This window comes from Hyperolius riggenbachi, chromosome 5 (assembly GCF_040937935.1).
Source record: "Hyperolius riggenbachi isolate aHypRig1 chromosome 5, aHypRig1.pri, whole genome shotgun sequence".
Taxonomy (NCBI): domain Eukaryota; kingdom Metazoa; phylum Chordata; class Amphibia; order Anura; family Hyperoliidae; genus Hyperolius; species Hyperolius riggenbachi.
In genome coordinates, this window is record NC_090650.1 from 356,004,163 (window position 1) to 356,025,522 (window position 21,360).

Below are 21,360 nucleotides of genomic sequence, written 5' to 3' on the forward strand. Positions count from 1 at the left end.
AGTGTTAGGGAGTCTTGCCTTGAACTCCTTACTGAATAGGTACTCACCATAGCCAGGATTCAAACCCTGGTCTTCCACGTAAAAGTCAGTGCCCTTAACCAGTACTCTATTCAGCCACTGATCTAATTGTATTCTAGCCCTCATAATCCGCCCCACTTCTTCCCAAAAACCGATGGGTGTTTGGGAAGAAGTGGAGAGTTTGGTGGGACCTATACAAAAAACATGGAACCAATGAATAATAATTATAATAATAATATAATTGTCAGCATGCATGTATGCCGAGCCTGCGAGTAACCTGTACTGAGCATTACAGGGGTGCCACTTCACAAGTCAGTATGCACTAATATTCATAGTGGAAGATGTTGCTCCTCAAATGAGTCCAAACAAAGGCCGTGTTTGGTAAAGGAAAACTGGGCAAGTGCCCAGGGCCCGTGAGTCCTATAGGCGTCTCAAATTCTGTCTTCTACCTCTCTATCCCCTAAACAAACAGTAAAATCAATGCAGGCTTTGTATAGAAACTTTTGCCTTGTGGAGGGTTATATAGTTACACTAGTAGACCCAAGCCTGTTTAAAAACGGGCTCTAGGGTCTGTTTCTCGCTGCCGCCCGCCGCACATGCCGCCCGCTCACACGCCCGCACAGCTCCCTGGCCCCGTCCTCCAGTCTCTGTGAGGCTGGGTCCGTGCTGCGCACATGCGCAGTAGCAAAAAGTACGGACTAGCTACACAGAGACAGCACACGCAGGGACACGGGTATTATTATAGAGGATTGCAAACAGTATCCTATACAATAAAATCCAAGTGTCCCTGCGTCATCAACTGAATTGTTGTGTGTCCCTGGCTTTTTTGTACTGAGCATGTGCGCAGCCAGGGCAATTAGGACACAGGGCCGGTGTAATGTCTGATTGTGCTGCTCGGAAGCTTCCTTCCACACTGAGTAGCACGCAAGCTCAGTGTGAAGTTAATGATGCTGCTGGAGGTAAAATACTAAATATCTTCACTTCCACACCTCTTACACTCTCCAAATATATATATATACTTCAGACAGTGGTGGGGAATGAGCAAGCGGGACGCGTATGTGCGCGCATTGCGAGGGGTAGCAGCTGTGACCTAGCGCCCGTTTTTTTAAACAGGCGGGCCTGCATAATTATTTTCATCTGGATTTCCACTATGGCACTCATGATTGGTAGTGGCACCTCTACTATGGTAAAAAGACAATAATAGAAAAGCATACCACACACTGAAATAAGCAGAGCAATATGATTAGAAGAATTATGAGTACAAGTTGCATGTATGAACACTTTAGAAGTGAAAAATTATACATGTATTTACAGACACACCTATACATAAGAACTGATAGGGAGATAAATGAGGAGGAGCCATGATGGGCAAAGGGATTTGGATCCAAAATAAGGACCATTTTTCCCGAAGAACAATAGAGACAAATGCATCCATCATGAGGGCAAGAGTGCATCATGAGTGAGTGTTGCAGGTTGCAGGGAACAGATTACATTCACGGTATGGAGGCCTACATATGTAATGTAGTCCTCCATACCCTGGGTGGCGATATGTCAGCGTGTAGAGCAGGGGATCTGCCAGCCCAGTAATGGGTGGTGTCTGTCAGTTGTAGACTAGAGACAGACGCACAACGAGCAGCTGTGCATAGAGGGAGCAGCAGCCGGGGCTGGAGACGCGGTATGGAGAGGGGACGGGCGGGTGATGTAGGGTGTGGTTGCTGCATGTAACGCTGTGTGGGGTTTGCTTTGTGTTTTCAGCTGCCATTTCCATGCAGGGTACCCGTACATCGTGCTTAGCCTTCGTAATGTTCTATGCACTTGTTTATTATCATATTCGCATCATAAGTAGAGTGTGCGCTGTGTATCAGTTTTGACACCTTATCTACTGTGCAGCGCCCATGATATTTATGGAGGAAAAGAACTGAGCATCACTGCAGCCTTTTGTGTTATCTGGTATACACAGGTGTCATGGCATTTTATGCAGCCTATCAGAATTTGCATCCCATATAGCGAATGATAGGAAAGGTTAGTGTAAAGGTGGCCACACACACCATACAATTTTTTTTTTTTTTTTTTAAATATCCGTTCAATTCAAGAATTGCAATCAATTTTCCTGACTGATTGTAACATTTCAAAAATATGAGCAATGTACCACACACACCTATGTTCAATTTTTCCCCAGTTATAAAAATGATTGAAAATTCAGAGAAAATTGCTAGGGTGTGTATATTAATAAATTGGCAATCTAACGCACACCATGCAATCTTTAGAAAAATTGAAACATTTCCAGCATTCCGGATCAATAAAAATATAAAAAAACAGGTAATCCAATCGGATTTTTCAGTTGAATGAAAAAATCTGATTTTTTTTTTTTCGGGAGATCTGATCAGAATTATCGAGTTCCTGAAAAATCCAATCATTTTATAGTGTATGGCCACCTTAACCTCCCTGGCATTCAGTTTCTGCTGGATTTCTGAGCGCAAAGGGATCCAATTAATTTTCATAACCTTTTTTCCTGTGACTTAACAAAATGTGTCAAGCAGGGGTCTAGTGTACATTTTTAGTCCAATAAAAGCTTGAAACACAAAATCTAAACTAAATTTCAAAATTACTCCCCAAAATATCTGATCATTTATACTTCCAAGCTGCAGCTGCTCAACCTGCACTAATACAATAGAGATGATGGGCAGATTCGACCAAGAGACAGATCTTTATCTAATCAAATCTGATTAGAGAGAGATCGGTCGGCTGCCCACACTTCTCGATAAATTTCAACATGAAATCGCTCAGGAATCGGACGCCCCCGTTGCCTCGTCGCTGCCCCCCACCCAATGTAAAATTGTACTCCCGTGTGTGCATTTATACATTACCTGAGTCGCCCAATGTGTGGTGCCCATCTGTCTTCGAAATCCCCCACAGATTATTGTAGGTAAGTAGCCAGGTCTAGGTGCCCCCAGTATAGTCTAGGTAGGTACAGGTGTCGCTCAGTATTGGCTAGGTAGGTGCAGGTATCCCCCAGGATAGGCTAGGTAGGTGCAGTTGTCCCCTGGGATAGGCTAGGTAGGTGCAGGTGCCCCCCATTATAGGGTAGCTCGGTACAGGAGCCCCACAGTATAAGTTAACTAAGTGCAGGGGCTCCTGTACACTATCTGCAGCATAAGGAATGTAAGGCTTAGCCCCCCCCTACCCCATCCCCCCTAATGTCCTTGATGCAGCCGCTGCCTTGTATGTTAAAATTGGCCAATCATGGTTGAATGTGAATACCAGGCTTTGGCCAAACGCCTGATAACCGCACGTCAGTTGCTTTGCACAACTCCATATGTACATACATGAGAATGCATACTTGGTTGTCGGCAACTGATCTGAGCTGGTAGAAGCGCGATAACTGCACTGCTATAGAACCATCTGTGTGAACCAGGCTTATCGGCTTGTTCACAGTTTTTGTTTTTTAAAAGCGCTGGCGATTTTTAAAAGCGATTCAGCAATGTTTCTAAATGTTAGTATTCTCACTTGAGCGATGAGCTTTCTTTTCAATCGCAAACGCGGCTCCTGCACAATTTCCTGAGCGTTAAGATACATACCAAGCCTCGTTCCAGCGAGCGCCCCAGCCGGTCTGCACGGCTCCGCATATCTTCCGGTATGCGGAGGATCGGGGCTGAAGTCGTGACTTCAGTACCCATCCTCCGCATACCGGAAGATATGCGGAGCTGTGCAGACCGGCTGGGGCGCTCACTGGAACGAGGCTTGGTATGTATCTTACAAGGCAGCGGCTGCATCAGGGACATTAGGGGGGGAACTAAGCCTTACATTCCTTATGCTGCAGATAGTGTACAGGAGCCCCTGCACTTAGTTAACTTATACTGTGGGGTTCCTGTAGCTAGACAAACCCCCTGAGCGGCATGCCCGACACTGTCGGGCATACCGCTTTCAGCAAGACTTCCTTGCCTGTCGGGCATACCGCTCAGGAGGTTATTGGTGGCTATTAAAGGATACCAAAGCCCAAATAACCTAGAGAAATGGGGGGAGCAGGCATATACTGTGACCTGTCCTGATGTCTACCGCGCCCCCTTCTCTTTTCTATTCTACCCCCGCATCCTACCTAAATGCTCCTACAGCAGCCTCTTCCAGGTCGTTGAGTTGGGCTGTACTGCGCATTCCCTGGCTGGGCTGCATGCATGCGTCCTACAGCGTTTGGGCGCACATGACGTAGTAACATTATACACATGCACAGAGCACTCCTGGCCACGGGCGCTTGCTATAGAATGCGTGCAGCCAGTGCCTGCGCAGTAGTGCCCGACTCCGAAAGAGGTTACCGGAGGGGCATCAAGGTAGGATGCGGGGGTAGAAAGGAGGAGGGGGGGGGGGGGAGTAGCAGTAAGCATCAGGACAGGTCACAGTATATGCCTACTCCACCCGTTTCCCTGGGTTATTTGGGCTGTCTTCATAGACGTTACTAAACTGTGTGAATTGTCAGCACTTAAAGTGAACCAGAGATGAAAATAAATGGAGAAACTGTTGGATCTGTCCTTCCACTCCTAAAAAATCACTCTCTTAGATGTATCAAGATTTTAATTTATGTATAAACATTTATAAAGCAGAATTAATGTTTCATAGTCTCTACTCAATTGCAGTGTCTCAAGAGTCCCAGAGTGAAAATACATGAGCTATTGACCTTTTTATCTTTTCCTCTCACAGGAAAAAGCCCATGTATCTGCTTAGGAAAGTGTTTTATAGCTGTAATTTGTTATCAGTGAGCCGACTGAGTCCTAACTGGAGAAAAACTGTAGGTTCCATAGCTAATTATAAACTCTTAGGCAGGGAAATAAGAAAAGGAGCACAGCATAAGTGTCTGTGTGCTTGATCTCTGGTACACTTTAAGGGGATGACATACTACAGAAGGATCTTGACAGCATGGCAATATGGGCAGGCATAAGGCAGAAGAAATGTAATCCCTGTAAATGTAAGGTTGGGCATGTTGGGTGAGTCGGTGGCATACCAGCATATAAACAGAAAAAAGATGGGAAAATCAGACTTTGAGAAGAACTTGATAATACTGGTTGGTAGCAGTAGCAGCAGCTAAAGCAAATAAAATAGGACACATTATGCTAGGTACACACCATACAATTTTCTAGCAGATTTACCTGCCAGATCGATTATTTCCGACATGTCCAATCTTTTGGAGGGACAGTCCCTCTTTGGGGAGCGCTGTCCCTCTTTCTCCCTCATGTTTCTCTTTCAGGACTGATGAACAGATTTATGTAAATATGTGTATTTTTCTACTGAACGATGTTAAGTTTACTCTAAACTTGATTCCCATTCTTTAAATTGATATACTTTTTTTTTTTTTTTTTTTAATGTTATTATGAAGCAAAATGAACCAGAATAGAAAGGACCAGTGTGGTTCGAACTAAAAAACATATTTTTCTTATGAATTCTTTATGGCATGCATGAGTAGGGGTGTGGTTAAGGGTGTGGCAGGGGCGTGGCTTAAGTGTCCCTCTTTCTTATCTCAAAAAGTTGGGAGGTATGATAACAGGAAATAAAAGCATGAGATGTTAGTATACTACTGCCTTTGTATGCACCATTTAGTATGGACAGTATGCAGGTTTGGCCTACACCATACATGTAAAATTCCTGCCCACGGGCCAAATCTGGCCCTCAGATCCATTAAATTTGGCCCTCGAGTGGTGTCTCCACTTTGCATTATGTTTGGCTCACTCTAGACCACCAGGGAAGATATATTGGAGGTGAAGCCCTAGAACACCAGGGAGGCCATATGGGGAGATAGGGGAGGGTGGGGGCCTCTAGGCACCAGGGAATTGTATAGGGGAAGGAGGACCACTAGACGCCAGGGAACTGTATAGGAGTTGGAGGGTGCCATCAGACACCTAGGAACTTTATCAGGGAGGAAGGTGGCCAGTAGAGATTGAGGTTGGCCCACGACTAGGTCCCAGTGTACAATTTCGGCCCACTTTGTATTTGAGTTTGACACCCCTGGCCTAAACACTATAGGAAGCATGGTGGTGTAGTGGTTACCACTCTCGCATTGTAGTGATGCGTCTCTGGTTCAAATCACAGCCAGGGCACTATCTGCAAGGAGTTTGTGGGTTTCCTCCCACAAGCATACAGATACAGTGGTTTGCAAAAGTATTTGGCCCCCTTGAAGTTTCCACATTTTGTCACATTACTGCCACAAACATGAATCAATTTTATGGGAATTCCACATGAAAGACCAATACAAAGTGGTGTACACGTAAGCAGTGGAACGAAAATCATACATGATTCTGAACATTTTTTACAAATAACTGCAAAGTGGGGTGTGCGTAATTATTCAGCCCCCTTTGGTCTGAGTGCAGTCAGTTGCCCATAGACATTGCCTGATGAGTGCTAATGACTAGAGTGCACCTGTGTGTAATCTAATGTCAGTACAAATACAGCTGCTCTGTGATGGCCTCAGAATATTGGGAGCAACAACACCATGAATTCCAAAGAACACACCAGACAGATCAGGGATAAAGTTATTGAGAAATTTAAAGCAGGCTTGGGCTACAAAAAGATTTCCAAAGCCTTGAACATCCCACGGAGCACTGTTCAAGCTGTTCAGAAATGGAAGGAGTATGGCACAACTGTAAACCTACCAAGACAAGGCCATCCACCTAAACTCACAGGCCGAACGAGGAGAGCGCTGATCAGAAATGCAGAAATGCCCATGGTGACTCTGGACGAGCTGCAGAGATCTACAGCTCAGGTGGGGGGGGAATCTGTCCATAGGACAACTATTAGTCGTGCACTGCACAAAGTTGGCCTTTATGGAAGTGGCAAGAAGAAAGCCATTGTTAACAGAAAAGCATAAGAAGTCCCGTTTGCAGTTTGCCACAAGCCATGTGGGGGACACAGCAAACATGTGGAAGAAGGTGCTCTGGTCAGATGAGACCAAAATGGAACTTTTTGGCCAAAATGAAAAACGCTATGTGTGGCGGAAAACTAACACTGCACATCACTCTGAACACACCATCCCCACTGTCAAATATGGTGGTGGCAGCATTATGCTCTGGGGGTGCCTCTCTTCAGCAGGGACAGGGAAGCTGGTCAGAGTTGATGGGAAGATGGATGGAGCCAAATACATGGAAATCTTGGAAGAAAACTGCTTGGATTCTGCAAAAGACTTGAGACTTGGGCGGAGGTTCACCTTCATACTCTGGGGGTGCTTCTCTTCAGCAGGGACAGGGAAGCTGAGTTGATGGGAAGGTGGATGGAGCCAAATACAGGGCAATCTTGGAAGAAAACCTCTTGGAGTCTGCAAAAGACTTGAGACTGGGGCGGAGAGTCACCTTCCAGCAGGACAACGACCCTAAACATAAAGCCAGGGCAACAATGGAATAGTTTAAAACAAAACATATCCATGTGTTAGAATGGCCCAGTCAAAGTCCAGATCTAAATCCATTTGAGAATCTGTGTCAAGATCTGAAAACTGCTGTTCACATACGCTGTCCATCTAATCTGACTGAGCTGGAGCTGTTTTGCAAAGAAGAATGGGCAAAGTTTTCAGTCTCTAGATGTGCAAAGCTGGTGGAGATATACCCTAAAAGACTGGCAGCTGTAATTGCAGCAAAAGGTGGTTCTACAAAGTATTGACTCAGGGGGCTGTATAATTACGCACACCCCACTTTGCAGTTATTTTTTATTTTTTAAATGTTTGGAATCATGTATGATTTTCATTCCACTTCTCACGTGTACACCACGTGTACACCACTTTGTATTGGTCTTTCACGCGGAATTGCAATAAAATTGATTCATGTTTGTGGCAGTAATATGACAAAATGTGGAAAACTTCAAGGGGGCTGAATACTTTTGTAAACCACTGTAAGTAAATTGGCCTTAGTCTTTAACTACTTGATAAATACATAGACATATGACTATGGTAGGGATTAGATTGTGAGCCCCTCTGAGCAACCGTTGATGAAAAGACGATATACTCTGTACAGCGCTGCTGAAGAAGTCTGGGCTGTACAAATACTAAATAATAATAGGAACGATATTGAAGTATTAGAACATGTACTAAACAGGCATCTAATTAATCTGAGGAATGAAAGGTCTCACTTAAAGAGACACTGAAGCGAAAAAAAAAATATAATATAATGAATTGGTTGTGTACTATGAATAATTACTAGAAGTTTAGCAGCAAAGAAAATATTCTCATATTTTTATTTTCAGGTATATAGTGTTTTTTTCTAACATTGCATCATTCTATAATATGTGCATATTACACAACACTCAGCATTCAAAATGATTCTTTCAGAGCAGTCTGTGAACTAATGACCTCTCCTCTGGCAGAGGAAAAGTAAATAGTCCAGGAACACTTGAGATAATAAAAGTCAGATAACAGCCCTCTCCACAGTAGCAGAGCTTAATTGCTTTTTTGCATAGAGATAACAACTAGAGTTTCTTAACTCTTCCTGTACTGGAAACAATTAGACTGATGTATCTGATCTTAATGTTTTATTTCTTAGCTGTACTACACATACAAATCATAATATCATAATTTTTTTTTTTCGCTTCAGTGTCTCTTTAAAGAAAACCTGAACTGAAAATTAAAAGTCAAAATAAGCATACACAAGTCATACTTACCTTCCACGTAGTTTACTCCTCAGTGTCTTTCTCCTCTCCTGCATCCTATTTGTTCACTGTGATCAAGGGAATTTTCCGTCGTCCATTTTGAAAATGACCATTACCCATAACAGCTTTCCGGTCAGCACACAGTTAAACTGTAACATCGGCCACTTGAGCCATAGGGAAACATGGACATTACCTGATACATGAGTTTTCCTCTCAGCTATAACTGACAGCAACTGATATTTTACTGACAGCAACTGATATATTTCAGATCTGACAAAATGTTGTCAGAACTGAAAGGGATAATTTTCAGAAGAAAATGGTGAGCTTCTGAGAGGAACTGATGGCAAGGTAACTATGCAATGTTCATTTGAAGTTACCTCATGTGTTTATTTTAAATATTTTTACTCAGTACAGGTTCTCTTTAAAGGAATCGTCAGGCAAAAAAAAGTTTCACTTACCTGGGGCTTCTACCAGCCCCATGCAGCCATCCTGTGGCTTCGTAGTCGCTCACTGCTGCTTCGGTCCCCCGACGCCAGCTAGTTTCGTTTTTGCCGACCTCGGGGTTGGCAGGCCGCCACGCATACATTTAGCTAGCTGGTGGCGGGGGACTGGAGCAGCAGTGAGTGACTGCGAGGGCACAGGATGGCTGCATGGGGCTGGAAGAAGCCCCAGGTAAGTGAAACTTTTTTTTTTTTTTTTGCCTGACAATTCCTTTTACGGTTCAAATGTATTGCGTAGAGTCGTTAAACCCGGAGTCACATGACAGCAGTTAGCCTATATGCTAAACTGATGTGTCTGCATGCGCACACCTTAACTGCCGCCTACAACGCACACTCTACTGCACGTGCACTCCACAACCTCCAACATGCACTCTACTGCACCTGCATGCGCACACCACAACCAACACCTACAACATCCACTCTACTGCACCTGCATGCGCTCACCACAACCACCACCTACAACATGCGCTCTACTGTGCCTGCATGTGCACACCACAACCACCACCTACAACAGAAGCTCTACTGCACTTGCATGCACACACCACAACTGCCGCCTACTACACATACTCTACTGCACCTGCATGCGCACACCACAACTGCCGCCTACAACATGCACTCTACTGCACCTGCATGCGCACACCACAACCACCACCTACAACATGCGCTCTACTGCACCTGCATGCGTACACCACAACCACCACCTACAACATGCGCTCTACTGCACCTGCATGCGTACACCACAACCACCACCTACAACATGCGCTCTACTGTGCCTGCATGTGCACACCACAACCACCACCTACAACAGAAGCTCTACTGCACCTGCATGCGCACACCATAACCACCACCTACAACACATCTCTGCTGTGCCTGCATGTGCACACCACAACCACCACCTACAACACGCGCTCTACTGCACCTGCATGCGCACACCACAACCACCACCTACAACACGCGCTCTACTGCACCTGCATGCGCACACCACAACCACCACCTACAACACGCGCTCTACTGCACCTGCATGCGCACACCACAACCACCACCTACAACACGCGCTCTACTGCACCTGCATGCGCACACCACAACCACCACCTACAACACGCGCTCTACTGCACCTGCATGCGCACACCACAACCACCACCTACAACACGCGCTCTACTGCACCTGCATGCGCACACCACAACCACCACCTACAACACGCGCTCTACTGCACCTGCATGCGCACACCACAACCACCACCTACAACATGCACTCTACTGCATCTGCATGCGCACACAGAACGATAAGGGGCGGCACCACTCAGTAGTAGTTAAAGCTCTTTATTCAAAGTGCATATACGGCAGCAGGACAGACCGCTGTTTCGGGACTATGCCCTTTATCAACTGCATCAGTTGATGATGGGCATAGTCCCGAAGCAGCGGTCTGTCCTGCTGCCGTATATGCACTTTGAATAAAGAGCTTTAACTACTACTGAGTGGTGCCGACCCTTATTGTTCTGTGGGTTCGTGGGACCCCAGGAAGCACTGGGGTCTGGGTACGGACATGCTCCACCTGTGGCTTTCCGGTGCTGCCTTCCTTCCATTGGTTCGCCTGCATGCGCACACCACAACTGCCACCTACAACATGCACTCTACTGCACCTGCATGCGCACACCACAACCACCACCTACAACATGCACTCTACTGCACCTGCATGCGCACACCACAACTGCCGCCTACAACATGCACTCTACTGCACCTGCATGCGTACACCACAACCGCCACCTACAACAAAAGCTCTACTGCACCTGCATGCACACACCACAACCACCACCTACAACAAAAGCTCTACTGCACCTGCATGCGCACACCACAACCACCACCTACAACATGCGCTCTACTGCACCTGCATGCACACACTACAACTGCCGCCTACAACATGCACTCCACTGCATCTGCATGCGCACACCACAACCACCACCTACAACATGCACTCTACTGCACCTGCATGCGCACACCACAACCACCACCTACAACACGCGCTCTACTGCACCTGCATGCGCACACCACAACCACCACCTACAACATGCACTCTACTGCACCTGCATGCGCACACCACAACCACCACCTACAACATGCACTCTACTGCACCTTCATGCACACACCACAACCACCACCTACAACATGCACTCTACTGCACCTTCATGCACACACCACAACCACTACCTACAACACAAACTCTACGGCTTTGGGTGGCAGTGACGCTGCAGTGGTTGTGGTGTGCATGCGCATGCTTTGGGTGGCATTTGCATTGTAGGTGCCGGTGATTTGCGATTCTTTTGATATTAGGGGTTTTACTGGTGTATTAATAGTATGCATATTACCTCATAGAAAAATGTACAATAACACTTAAAAAAAAAGCATGAGTATGTAGACCTAGCTTTATACTTCTGAGCTTTATACATCTGTTTCATACAGACACTTTCTAACCAGTCTTATTGCTTGCTGTGTTGTGATACCTTCATAGATTTCAACCCATTTCTGACCACACAAGGATTCTTCCTGCTTTTTACTAAAGGCTTCTCCTTTTGTTATTGTTGCCTGGAAACCTTAAAAACCAGCAGCCAGCTGCATGCATGAGCTTCTGCACAGCCTAGCAACTTCTTCTCAACCATCCTCTGCTGGGATACAAATGTTTAGTCTGTGTTGCACCATTAGCATACTTCCACAAAGTGTCTTTTTATAAATCTACCTCACTTGCAGCCCTCCAAACAAGATGGTAAAGTGAATCTAAAGTGACATGAAATAAACATGTTCACATATACTTGCCCTACTAAGAAATTCTGTTCCTTTCTGCTTTCTGTATAGAAAGAGTTAAAAACTCGAATTAGCTGTGTAATTCTTTTCTTTTCCATGGGCAGTTGATAGGCAGTGAAATGCCTCTCAAACTCTCACAACTGTTTGCTGCTGCTTGGTAACTGCTCACTGCTGCCTGGTAACTTTTTGCTTTTTGAGCACATAGTACAACTGCCTGTGGAAAAGAGGTCTAATGGGCAACTGTAGTAAGAGGGATATGGAGGCTGCCTTTTTTTTTCTTTTAAACAATACCAGTTGCCTGGCAGCCCTGCTGATCTATTTGGCTGCAGTAGTGTCTGAATAACACCAGAAACCAGCATGCAGCTAATCTTGTCTGATCTGACAATGTCAGAAACATCTGATCTGCTGCATGCTTGTTCAGGGTCTATGGCTAAAAGTATAATGCTAGGTACACATAATACAATTGTCCGTTCTATGGAAAATCTATTGGACAACAGATTGGACCTGTTGGAAATAGTCGATCTGACAGTAAATCTGTCAGAAAGTTGTATTGTGTGTACCTAGAATTAGTGGCAAAGGATCAGCAGGATAGCCAGGCAACTGGTATTGCTTAAAGAGACTCTGTAACAAAATGTTCAACCTTATTTCTTCTATCCTATAAGTTCCTATACCTGTTCTAATGTGCTCTGACTTACTGCAGCCTTTTCTAGTTGCACTGTCTCTCTAATATCTTCTTTTTTCTTTGTCAAGCTTTGTCGACCCAGAGAGGAATGGGCTGCCTCTGCTGTGATGGGGATAAATTATGCACGCCCCCTCCAGGCTAACTCCTGTGTGCTTTTATTTCTCACTCACAGACAGGTCCCTGCTCTCAGTCTCAGCTGTGTCTGTGAGGCTGTGGGAGGAGGGAGCTGCCTGTCACATGCTGACAATTTGTTACCCAGACACAAGTGCAGAGCCCAGACTCCTGGCTCAGAAGAAACAGCTGTGTTTATAAAGGAGTCTGAGGATTCTTGTCACGCTTCAGTGGCACAGTCGCAGAGGCAGATGGTAAAACTTTTTCTAAGCTTGCACATAACATCTAAAGGCTGCATTCACTGTGTAATAATAAAAACTTGTAATGCAAACATAAGGCAGTATACATCCTGTTTTTCAGTATACTTCCTGTTTCAGCAGCCACTTTATTGTTTACAAAACAGTAGATAAAACTGTTATTTTATCGCCAATATTGCAGCGGAGAGTGGCGAAAATGTCAGAGGGGGCTAGGAGATGTCTCCAAACAGGCTGCATTAATTTGCATCAACTCGTAGTTATTTGCATCTACTTGACCATCACTGTTCTGCAGAGAGCTCAGTCAGAGACAGGCAGAGCTCTCTCTCTTAAGGCTCATACACACATCAGACCATAGTCTTTTGAAAATGAAAGATCACAGACCAATTTTACCCCATTCCATGTAGTATGAGAGCCATACCTACACAGTCTATTCTATGGAGCTGAACTCCCCATCAGACAGAAATCTTTGCAAGCTGCTGCACACAAAGATGCTGTAGACATTCAAAAGATCAGTATCTGCAAAAGATCTGTTCCTGCAAGAGATCAGTTCCTGCAAGAGATCAGTTCCTGCAAAATGCATTCATTGTCTATGATATCTGCAGAACATCATACACACCTTGTTTAACAGACATTCATCTGCAGATCAGATCCACCAGGATGGATTTTCAGATCTGCAGATGATTGTCTGATCTGCAGATGAATGTCAGTTAAACAAGGTGTGTATGATGATTTGCAGATCTCATAGACTATGAATGCAATTTGCAGGAACGGATCTTTGGCAGGAACAGATCTTTTGCAGATACTGATCTTTTGTGTCTGTACAGCATCTTTGTGTGCAGCATCTTGCAAAGATTTTTTTCTGATGGGGAGTTCAGCTCCATAGAAAAGACTGTAAATGTATGGCTCTCATACTACATGGAAGGGGGTAAAATTGGTCTGTGATCTTTCATTTTCAAAAGACTATGGTCTGATGTGTGTATGTGGCCTTACACACACACACAGTTAACAGATGCACTGTGAGGGAATTCCCCCTCCCCTCATGGCTCAGTCTGCCATCAGAATTGCCATCAGAAAAGTGTGAAAGGAATTAGATAACAGTAAACTAAGAGATAATAATTCATATATATATACACCAGTACTTAGCAGCACTTCCCAAACATTGCCTATCTCAATTGAAAACATGTTAATCGATAGTGTTCCTTTACACTGAAAATTATTTATTTTTTTTCCCGGGTGTCTTTAATCCAAACCTGAGCGAAAAATAACTTATGAGGTATTTAATCTTATGTGTTTTACTAATGGTGATTAAATCATTAGTAACATAGGGGTTGATGAACAAGGCAGTGGTAATCAGGGCTGTGGAGTCGCTAACAAAATCTTCTGACTCCTCAGTATATGAAACCACCGACTCCTACTCCAGGTACCCAAAATGCCTCAGGGTCCTCTACTCCGACGCCTTAGTCTAATACTTACCAGGGCTGTGGATTTTGTGCATCCCAGAAACAGACATGGCGCATCTGAGTGATTAACTGCTCAGGCGTGGACCACCTTTAACAGGCTATATACACACCTAGCAAACAAACAGATGCATTTGTCTTAATACTATGGAGGATGTTAGCTTCCATAAACAGTTTGCATGCAAAATATTCAGTACTGGACTCTTGCACTACAGTGTTCTCCCCAGAATTTTTTTCCAGCCAGGTGGCAGGAAAAAGTAGCTGGGTGGGGCGAGATGAGAGAATGCAGGGCCGGTGCTTCTGTGACCAACTCTGCTTACAGCATAAGAGGTGGTGAGACAATGACAGCCGGGTGCTCACCAAAACTAGCCGGGTGGAGCACCCTGCTAAAAGAGCCTGGGGAGAACACTGCACTACGGTGAGGCCATCCCCATGAAAGAGACTCTAACCTCTAGTTAAAATTACCTGGAAACATATGTATGAACCAGGGAGCAGCTAGGCATCTGTTAATCATTCAGCTCAAACCTGTTATAGGTTAAACTGGCTTCTCTCCTTGCTGTCTTCAAAAATGTAATGTACACATTTATGCCTAGCTGCTCAGGTACTTATCATGCAGTTAAGCTACTGTAATCGATATCCTAGGTTTTTCCACTCTTGATAAAAAAAAAAAAAAAAAAAAGTTGGACTAAACTCTGTTTTTTAAATAATAAAAAAAATGAATTTATACATTGATTAAAATGTATATAAATCATTGCCTCCCTCATAAATAAATAGGGCCCGTTTCCACTAGCACGGAAACCGAGACCAATCCGCAGAGTTTCCCCGCAGGCAAAATGCGCGGGGAAACTCTGCCATAGGAAATCATGGCGCCGCCGGCCGAATCGCTTGCCCTAGCGATTCAGCCGCCATTGCCATCAGTTTTCATGCGTGAGACAGCGAATCCCATAGTCGTGCATGGCACGGCTTCTGGGATTCGTCTGCGTACATGCAGACCAGGGAGTGCCACCGCGCGTGGTGGCTAGTGGAAACGGGCTCTTACACAGTTGGGAGAATGTACATGTTTGATCCAGCAGTGCCTTATTTCCAAAGCCAAGAAAGAGGAGGGTTTTTTTTCGATTACGATTTGTGGCCCCCTTTTCATGCAGTAGTGAGCTCAAGATGGATGCTCACTCAGGATGAATATATAGAAAAGTATTTACCACGGTGCCAGTCTTCAGATAAGGTTTTACATGCACAGTACATTTATTTTGAGGGTGCCAAATATTGTTTGTTTTTTGTTTTGTTTTTTCTTTTTATTCACCATGTATTGAGTTTAATCCCGCTGTAAGCGCACACTTTAATCATCTGTTTTCAAAGCAAGATTCCAAGGAAAACTCTCCTTTTAGTGTGACATAGATCTGTGTAGTGTTAGAACCCTCTCCTATGTTACTGCTATGTCCATGTTGACAAACATTTCCCTCATTTCTAACTTATTAATACATTGAAGAGATTAGAGGGTGACAACATTCAGGGCCGGTTGCTGCTGATGCAAATGTTTCACCTTGCCTCGTGAAAGAACCGGCCCTGACAACATTGTGATTTTATTCTACTTTTAAATACTAATTTACACCATGGCATCAACTGTAGTAAAGTGTTCTGAAGTGCACATTATTTTCTTTACCAACCTTAATCTCCTTCTGTTCTTTCTTTTGTATAGAAACAGTTGGTAGGCACAGGAGAAGTGAACTCAGCCACACAAGGCATGTCTTTCCCAAATGAAGAGAGGTTGTCACCTAAGGTAGGTATATCAGTGGATCATTTAGTTATCTTTCTTTGTCTTTCCAACCCCCAGGCAAGCCATTCATGTATATGACTTGAAGGCTGAAACCACTGTCCATAGCAACATGTCTCTAATTTTTCCTTAAAAGCACAATAGAAACTGGTTGCTACTTATTCTATGTGGATGCCTTGCAAAGAGCAGATCACTGCTCTCTTCTCAGCTACAATTAGTTTTTACATGACCATTATATTATTCATTAACATTTGGTGACCCTTTCACCATCAACCCATGAAATTTAGATGGCTATTAGCCTCTACCAAGATAACTTTTTCAATTTTTTTTTTTTTTTTCAATTTTTGTATTGCTTGAGCTGAAGCTCGGGTACAAATTGAGATATTTACCTCAATAGAAGGAAGCCTCAGGATCCTATTGAGGCTTCCCTCGGTGCTCTGATATATAATTATCTATATTATATTCTCTATTCAATCAAACATAGTAAAAAAAAAAACACACAAAATTACAAAATCGCGTATAATCGTAAGCATTGTAATAAGTACTTAAGGTGACAGGTTGAGGATATTTAGAGAAGAACATATGCAAAAGGTTTTAAATTCTATCTAATAAATCCTGTGTCTCTACGTCCCGTCCGTGTGTGTGTGTACAGTGTGGTGTGTGTGTGTACAGTGTGGTGTGTGTGTGCGTACAGTGTGGTGTGTGTGCGTACAGTGTGGTGTGTGTGCGTACAGTGTGGTGTGTGTGCGTACAGTGTGGTGTGTGTGCGTACAGTGTGGTGTGTGTGCGTACAGTGTGGTGTGTGTGCGTACAGTGTGGTGTGTGTGCGTACAGTGTGGTGTGTGTGCGTACAGTGTGGTGTGTGTGCGTACAGTGTGGTGTGTGCGTACAGTGTGGTGTGTGTGCGTACAGTGTGGTGTGTGTGCGTACAGTGTGGTGTGTGTGTGTGTACAGTGTGGTGTGTGTGTGTGTACAGTGTGGTGTGTGTGTGTGTACAGTGTGGTGTGTGTGTGTGTACAGTGTGGTGTGTGTGTGTACAGTGTGGTGTGTGTGTGTACAGTGTGGTGTGTGTGTGTACAGTGTGGTGTGTGTGTGGTGTGGTGTGTGTGCGGTGTGGTGTGTGTGCGGTGTGGTGTGTGTGCGGTGTGGTGTGTGTGCGGTGTGGTGTGTGTGCGGTGTGGTGTGTGTGCAGTGTGGTGTGTGTGTGTGCAGTGTGTGTGTGCAGTGTGGTGTGTGTGTGTGCAGTGTGGTGTGTGTGTGTGCAGTGTGGTGTGTGTGTGTGCAGTGTGGTGTGTGTGTGTGCAGTGTGGTGTGTGTGTGTGTGCAGTGTGGTGTGTGTGTGTGTGTGCAGTGTGGTGTGTGTGTGTGTGTGCAGTGTGGTGTGTGTGTGTGTGTGCAGTGTGGTGTGTGTGTGTGTGTGCAGTGTGGTGTGTGTGTGTGTGCAGTGTGGTGTGTGTGTGTGTGCAGTGTGGTGTGTGTGTGTGTGTGCAGTGTGGTGTGTGTGTGTGTGTGCAGTGTGGTGTGTGTGTGTGTGTGCAGTGTGGTGTGTGTGTGTGCAGTGTGGTGTGTGTGTGTGCAGTGTGGTGTGTGTGTGTGCAGTGTGGTGTGTGTGTGTGCAGTGTGGTGTGTGTGTGTGCAGTGTGGTGTGTGTGTGTGCAGTGTGGTGTGTGTGTGTGCAGTGTGGTGTGTGTGTGCAGTGTGGTGTGTGTGGTGCGTGCAGTGTGGTGCGTGCAGTGTGGTGCGTGCGTGTGTGCAGTGTGGTGCGTGCGTGTGTACAGTGTGGTGCGTGCGTGTGTACAGTGTGGTGTGTGTGTGTGTGTGTGTGTGTGTCCGTCTGTCTGTCCGTGTCCCTGCTTTGCGCTACTGTGCATTTGCCTCAGGGACAGCCGTTGTTTGGACGGGCGCCGGACAGCCACTGGGCCGTGTACGTGACAAGTGAGCGTGCGCGCAAATGCGCACAGACAGGTTGCGGCAGTGACAGACCTAGAGCCTGTTATAACGGGCTAAGGTCTCTAGTATATCTATAAATATAAGTAGATACAGTGTGTAATAAAAATATGTCCTGTCTGAGAATTTGTCTTTAATTAAGTTACATTTTTCAAGAAGTAATAACAAAGGCGGGGCAATGAGGAGAGGAATGGACAACACACAGAAGTATTTGGATCTAGGATGAAAATGCCATTGTGCTTACTTTAAGTAGCTTTGCCTTGGGCTAGGTGTGCTTTACACGGAGTCTGAAGTAAAAGAACGTATGGAGGCTGACATGTTTGTTTAAAGTACTCCTGAACTTGCCCCCACTCCACCCCAATGTACTTTAATATTGCTTTATTACTGGCGTTGTGACTATGTCCCAGCACCATCCTCCCCCCTCCATCACCCTCTGTGGCCCCCGTTCTGCTCATTCGTAATCTTCGACTGAGTAGACTGTCAAATATGGGCGGTAAGGAAGTGGCACTGTGTGAGGGCTTGTTGTAATTGAAGTCAGATATCCTTCCGAGTTCCGACCTCAATTACCACAAGCCCACACACAGCGCAGCTCCCCTGTGCGCAGTGAAACATATCTGGAGCTAAAGCGGCAAGTGGAGGGGGAAAAATAAAGGACAGTTTCTACCTGCCCATAATAAACAGCAGAACCGGGGCCACAGTTAAACGTTGTTATAAACGTAGGTTGATAAACGTAGGTTGGGGGGGGGGGGGCGTGGATGGTGCTGTGATATAGTCAAAGCAGCAGTAATAAAACAGTATTAAAAGTATATTGAGGGAGGGGGATCAAGGTCAGGGGTACTTTTGTTTTTAAACCATACAGACTGCTGATCCTCTACCAAAAAAAACCATTTAGCCATAGACCTGAACATGCATGCAGATCAGATGATGTTTCTGACCGAAGTCTGACTGTATTCGCTGAATTGTTTTGCATATACAGAGGCGCCAGTAATTAAGTATTTAAAAACAGCTTAAAAATGGGTCAGTACTGGTGGACTTACCTCCCCACAGAAGACACGACAATTTTGTATCATAAAAAGATATACAACATTTATTTCTTACTTCAATATATTCTGCACCGCGTTGCACGTTTCTTTCACCCCCTTCCTCAGACAAGGTACAAAAAAAACCTGCAAGAATGTCAGGACATGTTATAGCGCCTCTGTATTAGCTGAGTGCTTGTTTTATGGGTGAGAGTCAGGGACTACTGATGCCATAAAAGGCCTACCAGGCAACTAGTATTGTTTAAAAGGGAATAAATTTGGCAGCCTCCATATCCCTCTCACTTAAATTATCTTGTAGCCTCCCTGGTGGTAAGGATGAGGCTGACTCGTTAAAAAACTTGCTACAAACGGTATAGACGAGTTAGCTTCGTCCATGCTGAAAACTGGCCTGGAAAGAGTTATAATGGTGTATGTGCACCACCTACTGGCAGTAGGCACATATTACAGCATTACAGAAGGTTACACAGAGCATTGCAGAAAACTTCTGGAATATAATACCATACTGTATATTGTATAGAGAATGTCACTTATTGTCACACTGGTCTGAACTCGGCTGTGACAGACTATAACGACCACCATGGCTAAGAGTTGTGCAGCAGACCAGAGTGTGTACAGTGGCCCAATGACGATCCCTAAAGATATGGCACGTCCGACCTTTAGCTATGCCTAAGCATGACCAAATGGCATTGTTCTTGGCACCTCCCCACCTGCTGGAAGCCGCTAAGTCAGATGCGCTTGTCATCCCTTTGCCCCCCGCGCATCGCTACAGAGGCGTCATCAGCCAAAGGCGACAGTGCACTAACACTGTACAGAAGTGTCATCAGCCTTTGCACACAATGCGTCTTCTTCTATGCAGGGAGGAGCAGAGAAACAATGAGCCTGTGTAATGGAGAAGTTTCTGGTGGTGGGAGCAGCATGAACAATGCTATTGTGCTGTGCTCGGGCATTGCTAAAAATCGAATGCATTGGATCTTCATGCAGTGCGCCTGATGTAGTCACGCTGATCTGACCATAATGACAGCTAGCAGGCTGTTAGAAATGGGAAAAAAAGGTTTGTAAGGGTTGTACAGCGCTGCGATCTAATGCAGTGCTGTACGGGGGTCACTGAGCTGTCCCCAGAAGTGGCTCACAAACGATCGTCTCTCATAGGCTGATTCCTATGATAGATGATCATGCTGATTGGCTCTCAGGAGGGAGGGTAGAAAAGTCATTTTTATTTAGAAAACAAAGATATTTAAATTTAATAATAAAATAAAAAAAAAAATACAGCCTGCAGCAGCGATCAGAGCCCACCAACAGAAAGCTCTGTTGGTGGGCAGAAAAGGGGGTGGGGGATTTATTTGGCTGCTAAGTTGTATGGCTGTGCAGCATACTGTTAAAGCTGATGTGTGCTGAATTGTAAAAAAAAAAAAAATAGCCTGGTCACTTTGTTCTTCTAGTCCTAAGATCAGAATCTCAAGACAGGATTTGTAGCTGCAGAAGCACTTGGCTTGCTAAGTAGTGACACTGTATTTCTAGATCTGTGTCTGGCTATGGGCTTTATTGGAAGAAAATTATTCCCTTCTTCCCATGATATTAGTAATAATGAGGAAAACCATTATTTACAGGCTAACAAAGAGAGGCTGCGGTTTGAGAGACACAGTGAATATAATCAGTTCCTCAAGCTGAAGACTGATGAGGAGGAGGAGAGACTCAAACTAGCCCAAGTTGCTTCAAAGGAATACACTGATGTAAGTGTTATATAAAGATGGAAACAGAGAGAGCATTGAAGAGATTGCCTATATGCTGCAAATAACCTTTACTGCAGGAAATAATCTGGCCAAAGATTATCAAAGGCTACTTGTGAAATGGGTCAGGTGGTGTGATTGTAGTAACTGCCTCCATTTGTCAGGAGCAATTTCTTTAGCAAAAAGTGATTGTTCAGCATACTGGGAATAACTAATCATCACCCGGTCTGTGGAGAATACGTAACAGAAGATTGTCAGTGTGACAGTCATTCTTTGGCTGTTGTGTCACCTGTCCACTTTTTGAAAGTTAAAAAAAATAAAATTTTCATCTACAGCAAAATAGTTTTTGTTGTTTTTATACTCTGGCTATATACAGACAGCCCTGCATCCCCATCACCCCTTTCAGAATGCGTGTACTAAGCATGCTGGGGTGATTGAATAG

The 21,360-nt window shown here is 44.7% G+C and overlaps 1 protein-coding gene across 2 annotated transcripts in view; it reads left to right on the plus strand.

Annotated features, from left to right (window-relative positions):
• The first annotated feature begins 1,585 nt into the window (after nucleotides 1-1,585).
• Nucleotides 1,586-21,360, plus strand: part of LOC137518960 (centrosome and spindle pole-associated protein 1-like) — a 53,215-nt gene continuing 33,440 nt past the window's right edge. For both annotated transcript variants that reach the window (XM_068237467.1, XM_068237468.1), the window contains exons 1-3: nucleotides 1,586-1,693; nucleotides 16,130-16,210; nucleotides 20,799-20,921. In XM_068237467.1, coding sequence (XP_068093568.1) covers nucleotides 16,175-16,210; nucleotides 20,799-20,921 — 159 coding nt within the window. In that variant the 5' untranslated portion in view covers nucleotides 1,586-1,693; nucleotides 16,130-16,174. The remainder of the gene's footprint in view (nucleotides 1,694-16,129; nucleotides 16,211-20,798; nucleotides 20,922-21,360) is intronic.